This window comes from Ornithorhynchus anatinus, chromosome 20 (assembly GCF_004115215.2).
Source record: "Ornithorhynchus anatinus isolate Pmale09 chromosome 20, mOrnAna1.pri.v4, whole genome shotgun sequence".
Taxonomy (NCBI): Eukaryota; Metazoa; Chordata; class Mammalia; order Monotremata; family Ornithorhynchidae; genus Ornithorhynchus; species Ornithorhynchus anatinus.
The window spans coordinates 24,869,108-24,881,925 of NC_041747.1; the positions used below are offsets into that span (position 1 = coordinate 24,869,108).

A 12,818-nucleotide genomic window follows, 5' to 3' on the forward strand; every position below is an offset into this window, starting at 1 on the left:
GACATTAAAGTGCCAGGAAATGACCGATGCCTCCAAAGCGGGGGGGATTAAAGCAGACCAAACTGAATGGTCCTTAGTAAAATCTCAGGCCGTGCCTGGGGATCACTCGATCCATGGTATTTATTGAGCACTTACTACCTGCAGAGCACTGTCCTAAGCCCTTGGGAGAGTACAATACAACAGAACTAGCAGAAACGTTCCCTGCCCATGAAGAGCTTACAGTCTAGAGCGGCTGATGGGTTTATCGTTGGGCTGTAGACACTGAAGGCGGGGAGAAGAGCTGTTTGGGCTTTATAAATAAAGCATGGTAGAGAATGAACAGGAAAGAAGCAGGTTTCCAACAGGCAAAACTTCCTGAAGGTGAAATTAATTAGATGGTGGAAGAGCCTTCTCTGGGGAATGGAGAGAATATTGGGTCTGAAGACATCCAGTGCAGAAAACATAAAGCTCTGCAGGGCTGGTCTTTAGAAGAGACACCGGAAGATAATTGGGGCAGTTTTAATTGGCACTTGGTTGGGAGCTCCACCGAGGGTCTCGGAGTAGTTGTGAACGGCTAATTAATGCAACCTCTCTAGAGATGGCGTGATTCACTCCGGATTCCACCAAGAACTAGGCCCTGAGGGTTGGCGGAGGGCGGAGGGCTGGGGAAGTCACTTTGCCCCGACTGAAAATTCATTCATACATTCATTCAATCGTATTTATTGAGCGCTTCCTGTGTGCAGAGCACTGTACTAAACGCTTGGAAAGTACCATTCGGCAACAGATAGAGACAATCCCTACCTTACACCGGGCTCTCAGTCTAGAAGGGGGAGACAGACGACAAAACAAAACATGGCTTGTGGTTCTTCAACCTAACCAGAGGTGGCATTTTTGAGTTATAATTCAGCCCGAATTCACCACCTCAGACCATACTTCACCTCAATTTTCTCTCCTGAAACCCTGAGAGAGAAGCAGCATGGCCGAGTGGCCTGGGAGTCAGAGGACCTGGGTTCTAATCCTGGCTCTGACACTTGCCTGCTCTGTGAGTCTGGGCAAGTCACTTCACTCCTCTGGGTCTCAGTTTCCTCATCTGTAAAATGGAAATTCAATAGCCGTTCTACCTACCCTTTTAACTGTCAACTCCATGGGGGACAGGAACGGTGATGGATCGAATTATTTTTTACCTACCCAGCGCTTAGTACAGTGCTTGTCATATGTAAGCCTGTTGTGGGCAGGGAATGTGTCTTTGTTGTGTTGTACTCTACCGAGCCCTTTGCACACAGTAAGCGCTCAAAAATACCACTGATTGATTGATTAACAAATATCCGTTCTGTTGTAGTTTTTCAAGTGATTAATACAGTGCACTGCACCCACGGGGCGTTGAGTATGTTCCACACCAAATCTTAATATTACGGGCTGGAGGGGAAAAAAAGTATTTCTGCTAAAATAGGGGGTAGAATTGGAATTTTCACAGTTCTCCCTAGAGCAGTTCCAAAGCTGAAGCCTGTATGGGTCGCTCCCTGGCTCGTCAAGTAAACCGAATGGGTCTGCAGGGTATCTGCCAGGATCTTGAAGAGATAAATAGGGAGATGGTGGAGAAAGAGAGCAAGAACTCCAGTGAAGAGTTCTGAATTAGGAGAATTTTTTGGATGATGGGAGAGAAAAACTGCAGCATAAAAAGACATGGCTGGGAACCTCCCAATGAAGTGATCTCCAGGCTGAGGGAAAACCCTGGAGACATTTTGTGGTTGACTTGGGACTGCTGCCCCATCCTCGTTTCTAACACTCGGTCGATCAAGCAATCGATCAGTTGCGTTTGTTGGGTGCTTCCTGTGTGCAGAGCATCGCACTAAGCACTTGGGAGAGTCCAATACAGTTGGCAGACACAATCCCTGCCCTTCAGCAATTTACAGTCTAACTGTATTCTAAAAACTGCTAAAATAGACCAACTGGAGTTTCCATGTTCACAAGAACTTCCAGAGTTTACTGGTCCTTTCAAATAGGGCCATGTCTGGGAGGGTAGAAAGAGCCCAGGATTTGAAGTCAGGAGACTTGGGTTCTAATCCTGGTTCTACCACCTGCCGGCTGGGTGATCTTGGGCGAGCATTTTTTTTAACGGTATTTTATGGTATAACAACGTTGAGTCTCAGCACTGTAAGAGTGGTTATACTATAAGGTAACCATTTGTCTCCCAGCACTCCAGAAGGTTCAGATGCACCGGCAAGTGCGCTTTCTGGTTATTGACAGTCTGAGCTGTTCCTCATTTAATGTCTCACAGCTGGAATTGTGCTAGATTTCCTGAGAAATAACCCAAACTTGACCTCAGCCTCTTGAACTTCCATTCGGCCGAGTTGTTTCTTAGCACCAGCCGGCAGTTTCACTTGGCTCCTGAAGACACTTTCTGCTGAAAATGGCAAAGAAGCTCTCGATAGCTAATGCCGGTGGTATTCGAAACACATGTTTCTCTGGAAGAATTCAAATTCTGTTTCCCAGCCTCAATCTGGCTCCCAAACAGCCAAGAGAGGCCCAGTGTGGCTTTGTGGGTAAAGTGGGAGTCAGAGGATCTGGGTTCTGCCTATTCAATTGTACATTTGATTATTTATTTTGAGAACTAGGTACATGCTTTTATATCTGTCTCCCCCATTAGAATGTAAGGGTCTTGTGGACAGGGACTGTGTCATTAGCTTGTTTTTACTTCCCAAGTGTTCAGTACAGTTTATTGCACCCGGAGAATTTTCAATAAATGCTCTTACTCTTACTATTGGTGAGAATGCCTCAGGGAACCCAGGGTAATAATACCAACAATAACAATAATAACTGTGGGTTTCGTTAAGCACTTACTAAGTGTCAAGCGCCGTTAATCAAAATCCAGCACTTAGAACAGTGGTTGGCACATAGTAAGTGCTTAACAAATACCATTATTTTTTGAAAAAATCAATCAATAGTATTCATCGAGTGCTCATTCTGTGCAGAGCACTGTACTAAGCACTCGGGAGAGTACAATAATAATGGAGTTGGTAGACACGTTCCCTCCCCACCGTGAGCTTACCGTCTAGTGGGGGAAACAGACATAAGTAGAAATGAATAAATTACAGATATGTACCTAAGTGCTGTGGGGCTGAGGGAGGTGGGAGAAAAGGGAGCAAATTTAGAGAAGCAGCGTGGCTCAGTGGAAAGAGCACGGGCTTTGGAGTCAGGGCTCATGAGTTCGAATCCCAGCTCTGCTACTTGTCGGCTGTGTGACTGTGGGCAAGTCACTTAACTTCTCTGTGCCTCAGTTCCCTCATCTGTAAAATGGGGATTAAGACTGTGAGCCCCACGTGGGACAACCTTATTCCCCTATGTCTACCCCAGCGCTTAGAACAGTGCTCGGTACATAGTAAGCGCTTAACAAATACCAACATTATTATTATTATTATTAAGGGCAAGGGCGACGCAGAAGAGAGTGGGAGAAGAGGAAATGAGGGCTTAGTCAGGGAAGGCGAACCTATTCTAAGCACTGGGACAGATACGAGATGATCTTGTCAGAAACAGTCCCTCCCCCACATGGGGCTCTCAATCTGAGTAAGAGAGAGAACAGGGGTTGAATCCCCATTTCACAGGTGAGGAAACTGAGGCCCAGAGAAGTGAAGTGACGGTCACACGGCAGATGAGTGGTAGAGCTGGGATTAGAACCCAGGTCCTCTGACTCCGAGGCCCGTTCTCTTCCCACCGGACCACGCTACTCCTCAGCTGTGACCCGCTAGGGTCTCTGAGGTCAGTCAGAGACGTGCTGTCTCTCCTCACTGGCTTACCCCGGGAGACTCTACAAAAGTGGGCTAAGAAGTTCTTAGCACAACTCATTAGCGTCTGAGCACTTGATGGATATTCTGGGATGATGGTGCAAAATTAAACCATCAATCGGCAGAGAGTTTCGAGCCAAACCGGGGGATGTGGGCTAGTTCTCTGGGCCCAGCTCCTTTTCCAGATAAGAAAAAAGCTGGCAACAGGGCAAGGGTTCAGTTCAAAGGAGCTTTAAAGATAAGCAAGCTAATGCCAGGAACTGAACTGAGGGTTTTTCCCTGTGGTTTATTTAATTAAACAATTCCCCATAATTGGATTGTCAAAACTCCTGAGCAATAGCGTGCCTAATGTGTGGGACAAAAAGAAACACCTGAGAGTCAGAAGGACCTGGGTTCTAAGCAACGTGGCCTACTGGATAGAGCACGGGCTTGGGAGTCAGAAGGACCTGGGTTCTAATCCCGGCTCCATCACCTGTCCGCTGTGTGACCTCGGGAAAGTCACTTCACTTCTCTAAGCCTCAGTAAAATGGGGATTAAGACTTTGAACCCCATGTGGGACAGGGACTGTGTCCGACCTGATCAACTTGTATCTACCTCAGCACTTAAAACAATGCCTGGCATGTAGTGAGTGCTTAACAAATGCCATAAACCAACAGTTGCCTCCTGTGTAACCTTGATCGAGTGATTAAAAACCATCAATTGATCGGTTTTGAATGATTCTGCTGAGAACCAGCAGGAGGTCCAAGGGGAAGGAGATGTCGAGGGGATGCAATGGACTGGGGGGCTTCGGAATCAAAGCCGACGGACACAGGGTCCGCGTCGGTGTCCTGTGGGCCTCACCTCAGGCCCGTGGTCTAGAACGGAGATGCTTCACCCCCATCCCCTTCACACCCACTCCTCTTCCCTGGCCATGGGTATTTCTTGCAGCTGGATCCCCCGCCACACCGGCCTCCCCTTCCCCACTCTGGAGACGCAGGACGATAACACAGCCTGCTGATTCTCGAAATTCCCCGGTGGTCAAGCCTGACACCGGCAGACTTTGCTTTTCCCATCTGAGGAGATCTTTCCTAACACCTCTCCGATCTGAAAGGAGCCAGGAATGGGAAGCAGAAGAGATCTTAGAGGGATCTGCAAATGACTCCTACGTAAGACTTAGTCCTCCCATCTCCAGGCTAAGGAGCTCAGCTTCTCCAGATCACTAGCTGGCAAAACCTCTCTACGGGGAGAAAGCGGGGAAAGCCGAGCGGGCCTGACTCATTTAAAGTAAGGCCGAAGGAAGCCATTTAAAGATTTTATGAGCCCGGGGAACGCCCCTTTGTGGATCAAGTGCGCTCATTCCAAAGTTTCTCTCTGTCTGGGCCCCCTGGAATCCAGGCCCGCTATTTACCCAGTGGCCCCTGGGGCAGCTTCGAAACCATCCCGATGGGCGACTGAGTAATAAACAAACAACGTGGGACCTCCTGAAAAGCAGACTAGACCTTGGGATTTTCTTCAGCGGACTAAGCCCAAAGGAAGTCATGAATCAAAGGGAAGCGAGAGCCACTCTGGGTCCAAGGCAGCGACAGAGGGGCCTCAGATACCCTCTCTTTCTCTTCAGGATGTGCCAAGCTCCGTCCGTTCGAAATTGGGTCAGCGCGGATGTCGCTCTGTCGATCCAGTCCGTAAGGGCAGCTGGGCCGGGGGCCATTATAACATGCCGGGAAAAGGTTGACAAAGAGGCCTTTTAGCTCCCGGACTCTGGCCCTCAATGGATCATCTGTAACATCTTCTGAGACATTTCGATCTGTCCTGCCCGCGCAGCTGCCAGACTCGGCAACCCAGTCATGGGCCAAGCCCTTATATTTACATATGTATTTTTTTAAGTCATCTTTATTTCTTAAAGTGGCAGCTTGGCCTCAGCCCCTCTTTTCCATCCCTTCATTTGAACACCTTTCCAGAGGTCACTCTACCTCACAACCGACAGCAAAAGCTGTCTTCTATTGCTGAGGAACAGTCTCTTCTCTCCTGCCCCCAACTGGAGTTCAGAATAGCAAGACCTTAGAGAGAGAGAATTTTTCAGTCCAACTCAGATGAAAAGATTTTATAGAGCCAATTTCCAGGCACGCCGCCTATCTCCAGAAACAAGTCAGGATTATAAGACAGGGGAGGGATGATCACTCCCAACCTGGCTATCCGAACCAAGCGATCCACATCTAGTTCAGAAGACCGCCCCACAAAAAAGTTCCATCAATAAACCAGCTATATTTATGGAGCACTTACTGTACAATGTGCCCAGCATTGTAGACTAATGAATCAGATCGGGTGGGTGTCAGACCGGGATCGCCATACTCAATTTGGTTCAGTCATCAGAACCATCAATTCTCTGACCTACTCTCAGCCGCAAGTCCTCTGTATACTCGGTTTTCTCCTATCGTGAGGGAAGGTCAAAGTTCAGCCCCAATCACTGCCCCCTCCCTGACCACCAAATGTCATTAGTCAGGGGTGAAAACTGAGGGTTTTCTTGTCCTCTCTTCCAGAAAATGAAGGGATTAATACCAGGGATTTGACTCCTTCCTCCAGGTTTTTAAAACTGTCACGCAGTCCATCAAGCCCATTATAGAAAACAAAAGCCCAAGCCCTTTGGGAGCATGGCTCTGCAAGTGGACATTCGGTGACAGGGAAGGAAGAATGTTCCTGTCCTTGATATTTAACTTCCACAGGCTCCCCAGGAAGTGCCAAGGAGGCAATGAACCCCAAATTACTGCACCCAGAAACCTAATACCCGAGGATGGGAGGAATATTCTGTTCTTCCGAAAACGTAAAAGACGTTTAGCTGTCAGAAGGCACTTACTGGCCTGCTTTAGGATTAGGGAGGTAGGGCAAATTGTCTCTGCCGTTCCCTGAGCACCCTATCAATAGAGCGTATGGCCGGAATAAGGGTGACACTCAGACCTGGTAACCTGGACAAGGGAATCGATCCCGGTGGTAAAGCTCTCTGGAGAAGGAGATTCAGCAAGTTCCCTTGGAAATCCATCCCTTGGAAATCCATCCCTTCCGTTTCCCAATCTCCCTCCGAGCCCTAAAGCCCGAAGAAAATTGGCTAGAACCTCTTGATTGTATGCTCGTTGTGGGCAGGGGATGCGTCTGTTTCTTGTCCTGTTGTACCCTCCCAAGCGCTTAGTACGGTGCTCTGCACACAGTAAGCGCTCAATGAATACAATTGAGCGATCGAATGAAAAGACCCACAGCAACCCCAGCTCCGCGCGCTCACCTGGTGACCCCATACTCGGGGGGCGGCTGGTACCTCAGAACGGCTACTTCCGTCCGGGCGGGCTGGGGAGCGGGGTAGGGCTTGACGAGGTCGTGCATCACCACGGGATGCTGATCGTTGTAAAAGAGCCCGTGTTCCTGAGTCTTGCTGACCGGAGAGATCCCCTGCTTGCCTTTGAAGGGGTACTCGGGGGGAGGGCCCCGGGGGTCCATCGCCTTGCCCGCAGGCTGGGCCGGGGCCGGCCCCCCTCCCGTCTTGAACGCTTTGCCGTTCCCCGAGGTAGGGAAGTGTTGCTTAGCACCGTTCCTCTCCAGCGAGAGCTGCATGATCCGCTCGCTGAGGGAGCGGACGTGGCCCTGCTTGAGTTCTTTGAGGGCGTCGTCCTTGTGGGCCTGGCCGCCGTTGGCTCGGTTCACCGCGGGCCTCCCTTCGGTTCTGGACTTCTGAGCCGTCCCCCCGGCCGCGTAGTAACCGGGGGCGACGGGCCCCGCCTGCTGCCCCCGGAAGAACTGGGACTGGGCCTTGGCCTCCTCGTACGTGGGCAGCTCCTCGTTGTTCTGCTGAGGCTGGGCGGCGGCCCGGGCCTGCTTCTCCATCACCGAGTTGTCCACCTGGTGTTCTTGGCCCTGAGGTTCCTGGCGTGCCGACTGGTGGACCATTTGTGAGTCTTCTTGAGTCAGGTTCTCCGTGGAAGAAAGGGTGCTGGCCGTGCTGTTGGAGGGTCCTGCGCTGCCCGTGGCTTGGTGCTGGATGGCCAGCAGGTTCATGTTCTCCGTTGGGGTGCCATACCTCAGCTGCTCCTGGATCAGCCGCTGTAACACTGTCCCGGCCGCCACTTCCTCGGAACCTCTCATCTCCACCTCTGGGATCCTCGGGAAGGTCGCGGGCTGGAAGTTCCAAAGGGGATCCTCAACTGTAAAAGACAGACACTGGTAAAAATAACAATAATAATAATAATAATGACAATGGTACTAGCTAAGTGCTTACTGGGTGTCAAGCCCTGGTCTAAGCTCTGAGGTAGATCCGAGTTAATGGGTTGGACACAGCTCCCGTCCCATATGAGGCTTACGCTCTTATCCCCTTGGTGCACGTGAGGTGACTGAGGCATAGAGAAGCGAAGTCACTCGCCCACGGTCACGTGGCAGACATGTGCTGGGGTCACGTGGCAGACGTGGCGGAGCCACGATTGGAACCCAGGTCCTTCTGACTCCCAGGCCAGTGTTCTTATCCACTGAGCCACGCTGCTTCTATAAGTAGTCGGACCGATTGATCGAAGATATTTATTAAGCGCTTTTTTGGTTTTTTATGGTATCGGTTAAGTGCCCAACATACGTCGAACACTGTTCTAAGAACTGGGATGGGTACAGTGAATTAGGTCAGACACAGTCTCTGTGCTGCATGGAGCTCACAGTCCAAGTACTGTATTCTGTGAAATTTAATCCCCATTTTACAGATAAGGAAACTGAGGCACAGAGAAGCCAAGCGACTTGGCCTAGGTCGCATAATAAAGCAATTGGCAGGGCCTGGATAAGAACCCAGGTCCTCTGGCTCCCAGGCCCGTGCTCTTTCCACTCCTTCTCTACTGTGCTCTTCTTACTGTGTTCGGAGAACTGTACTAAGTGCTTGGGAAAATATAATATAACAGACTTGGTTAACATGCTTTCTGCCCATGAGGAGTTTACAGTCTAGAAGGGGAGAGTCCAGCTATTACCCATGATCCTTGCAGGGTTGGCGGGGGCACTGCGGGGGTGTGGCAAGAGAAGAAGTAGCATCTTTAAGTGGGTGTTCGTTAAGTGCCTACTAAGGGGCAGCGATTTTACGAAGCACAAGATAAGTAGATCGGAAATAATCCCTTGGGGAATACAGGTTGCCCCATGGATAGAGCCAAGGCCTGAGAGTTAGAAGGTCCTATGTTCTAATCCTAGCTCCACCACTTTCCTGCTCTGTGACTTTAGACAAGTCACTTCACTTCTCTATGCCTCAGTTAGTTCATCTGTAAAACAAGGATTACGACTGTTAGCCCTATGTGTTATGTGCCAGGCACAGTACTAAGCGCTGGGGGAGATATAAAATGATCAGGTTGGGCAGAGTCCCCGTCCCACACAGGGCTCACCATCTTAATCTCCATTTTACAGATGAGGTAACTGAGGCACAGAGGAATTGAGCGATTGGCCCAAGGTCACTCAGCAAACTGTGGCGAAGCCAGGATTAGAACTCAGGTCTTTTTGACTCCCAGTCCCGTGCTCTATTCACGAGGCCATGCTGCTTCCTATCTGAAATGGATTGCAGCCCCCAACCATCTCTAAGTAGAACCTGAGAATTTATTTTGCCTGCTCGGTAACAATTTGAAGCTAATGAAATGTGAAAAGTACATTGTGGAGCTGGAAGCACCACTGAATTGCATGGAGCAAAACAATCCCATCCCTCCCAACTCTCTGGGTATTTCGGATAATCACACACTCCAGGGCACTCTCGAATCCAATCTTTAGCTCCATTCTGGAGGCAAAATGCTTTTTTTTATAAGATCCTAAAGATTCAACTCCTCCAGGAGTCCTTTAAAAAAAAAACCCTATATTATAAATTTTCAATTAGGGAAAAAGATCTCTCCTGAATTGGCAAATTTTGACAACGACCGAGATCATTATCCCTTGTCTTGGGGGAGTTCTTAGCCAAGCTGCAGTGTAATGTCATCTGGAAAGAAAATCGGCTTTCTACAGTGTTTCAAACAGTAGAGAATCCGTGTGGCCTGCTGGATAGAGCACGAGCCTAGATGCCAGAAGGACCTGGGTTCTAACTCCAGTTCTGCTACTTTTCTGCTGTGTGATCTTGGGCAAGTGACTTCACTTCTCTGGGCCTCAGTAACCTCATCTGTAAAATGGGGATTAAGATTGTGAGCCCCATGTGGGACAGGAACTGTGTGTGACCTGTTAATCTTGAATCTACCCCAAGGCTTAGTATAGTGCCTGGACCATAGTAAGCCCTTAACAAATACCATTAAAAAATAAACATATCTATCTATCTATATATATGGGAAATGATAGGGTATAGGGCTGTGTATGTAATTGCTTTGGGGATGGGGTTAGAATGAAAGTACTTAGAGGATACAATGTAAGTGCATAGGTGGTGCAGGAGGGAGGGCGTATAAAATGGGGAAATGAGAGATTAGTTAGTGAAGACTTCCTAGAGGACAAGTGATTTTCAAAGGACTTTGACGATGGGGAGAGTTGGTGGTGCATCAGATATGAAGGGAGGGGGAGTTCCAGGCCAGAAGGAGGATGTGGGCAAGGGGTCGACGGCGAGGGAGACGTGATCGAGGTGCCGTGAGTAGGTGAGAGAGGAGTTCTGAAACTTCTGCTTCCCTCAGAGGACCGTTGTCCCGAACGGGGAGAACGCTCTGCTCCTCATCTCGGCTGCCAGGCCGGCCCAGGGTCTGGATTTAGTGTGACTTAGTGGAAAGAGCGTGGGCTTGGGAGACAAAGGATGGGAGTTCTAATCCAGGCCCGGGCACGTGTCCGCTGCGTGACCTTAGGCAAGCCACTTAGCTTCTCTGTGACTCAGTCGCCTCATCTGTGAAATGGGCAGTAAGACTGTGAGCCCCACGTGGGACAAACTCATTACCTTGTATCTATCCCAGTGCTTACAACAATGCTTAGCACACAGTAAGCACTTAACAAGCACCGTAATTATTATTATTACTTGGGGCAGCTACACGAGGGAGTGGTTTGGTGGCTCACTGCCAACAGACACCAGGCTCCTGCTCCCTGCCCGCTTCTGGAGGCCCCTAGGGTTGCCCTTTATGGCCTCAAAAGGATGCTCTGGGCCCAGAGCAGGGTGGGGAAAAGAAATTTAGCCCAGAGGGTAAATTGAGGGTAAATACATTTGACCATCCTCCTGTCCTTTCTCTCTTCAAGAAGAGGTTGGATTTTCTGCCAGTTACTCTAAGCTGTTTATCACCAACAGGAATGTCTTGAGGACTTCTTTTGGTGTATTCCAAAAAAGAGGAGAGGAAATTGCTATTTCATAAATGGCTAATTATTAGTTAAACAGCTTCTACATGCACAAGTGGACACACACACGCGCGCGCGCACACACACACACCCCCCACTCCCCCACCCCCACCTTAGCCAAGGAAAACACATTCCCAAGGAAAATACTCTCTTAAATCTGAGTCCTCAATAGGCTGGCACGCTCAGGAGGTCAGAAAATCCATCGATGCTATTTGTTTATTGAGCACTTACTGTGTGCAGAACACCGTACTAAGTGCTTGGGAGAGTATTACAGTTGGTAGAAAAGGAATTAGATTCTCCCCACAAAGTGACCCTCTCTACCCTTATTAATAATAATAATGTTGGTATTTGTTAAGCGCTTACTATGTGCAGAGCACTGTTCTAAGCGCTGGGGTAGATACATGGTAATCAGGTTGTCCCACATGAGGCTCACAGTCTTAATCCCCATTTTACAGATGAGGTAACTGAGGCACAGAGAAGTTAAGTGACTTGCCCTCAGTCACAACAGCTGACAAGTGGTGGAGCCGGAATTTGAACCCACGACCTCTGACTCCCAAGCCCGTGCTCTTTCCATTGAGCCACACTGCTTCTCTAAAAATCTCTTATTGTTCTGACAGCGGGGGTTGTACCTACCAACCGCACTGTACTCTCCCAAGACCTCGGCACAGTGCTCTGCACAGAATAAGCATTCGATAAATACCACTAACTGATGGATCAACTGATTGTCTGATTTGGTAGGAGACTCGTGCTTCTGACGCAAGGAAATCGTAAGAATGCCATGAAAGGCAGTTCTGGAGTGGTCTGGAATGGTTTAAGGGAAAGGAGTGGGAAGGATTGTTCTCCTGAATTGCTTTGAGCTTGTTAAAGTTTCTGGAAGTCAGTGTCACCAATCAATCGATCAATGGTATTAATTGAGCACTTACTGTGTCCAGAGCACAGTCTGGAGAGTATAATACCACAGAGTGGGTAGACATGTTTCCTGCCCACAAGGAACTTACAGTCTAGCTTTCTATCTACCAGAGTGCACACATTCGTGACGTGCTTTGGATGAACGCTGGTGTGGAATTAGAGAATGTTCTTCTAACCAGGCATGTCTGCCCGGGTACTGCATGGCACGATGGCAGAAGAAATGGCATGGACAAAAGGCTGGACCTCGGGAGGGGGAGTGGAGAGAGGGAGGAGTCCATACCCTTGTAGACTGTTGTCTCCCCCACCCCGTAGTCTGGAAGCTCCTTGTGGGCAGCGGCATCTACCAACTCCATAATATTATACTTTCTCAAGCGCTTAGCATGGTGTTCTGCGCACAGAATTGATCGATAACCTCTGCATTAACCTCCCCTCTAGACTGTAAGCCCAATGTGGGCCGGGACGTGCCAACCGATTCTATTATGTCATACTCTCCCAAGCACTTAGTACAGCGAGTGTTCTTAAATACAACTGACTGATTAATTGATTGACCCATTAAGGCAGACCTGACTGTATGTACATGGAGGGAAAGAAAGGAGCGTGGAGAAGGGAGAAGAGGAGGGAGGAGGGACAGAGGAGGAGAGGAAGACTAAGGGGGAAGGAAAAAAAGTGTAGTGGAGGAAAGAAGAAAATAATTCTCATGGAACTGAGCTGAGTTTTGGCCTGAAACTCCTACAGTACCAAACGCAGGGCAGAGAACGGTCTGTGAAAGCAAAATAATGGGGCTGAACGGCGAGCAAAACGAAGCACCAGGGCTGAGAAAACAATGGCCCAAATTGTTAACATTTCTTTTAAGTGTAGAAATCTGAAAGACTCAAAGGAGCCAAGAACGGG

The 12,818-nt window shown here is 49.0% G+C and overlaps 1 protein-coding gene across 6 annotated transcripts in view; it reads right to left on the reverse strand.

Moving 5' to 3' along the window:
- Positions 1–12,818, reverse strand: part of AMOTL1 (angiomotin like 1) — a 91,853-nt gene that overhangs the window by 35,047 nt on the left and 43,988 nt on the right. For all 6 annotated transcript variants that reach the window (XM_029048055.2, XM_029048054.2, XM_029048057.2 and 3 more), the window contains one exon: positions 7,012–7,924. In XM_029048055.2, coding sequence (XP_028903888.1) covers positions 7,012–7,924 — 913 coding nt within the window. The remainder of the gene's footprint in view (positions 1–7,011; positions 7,925–12,818) is intronic.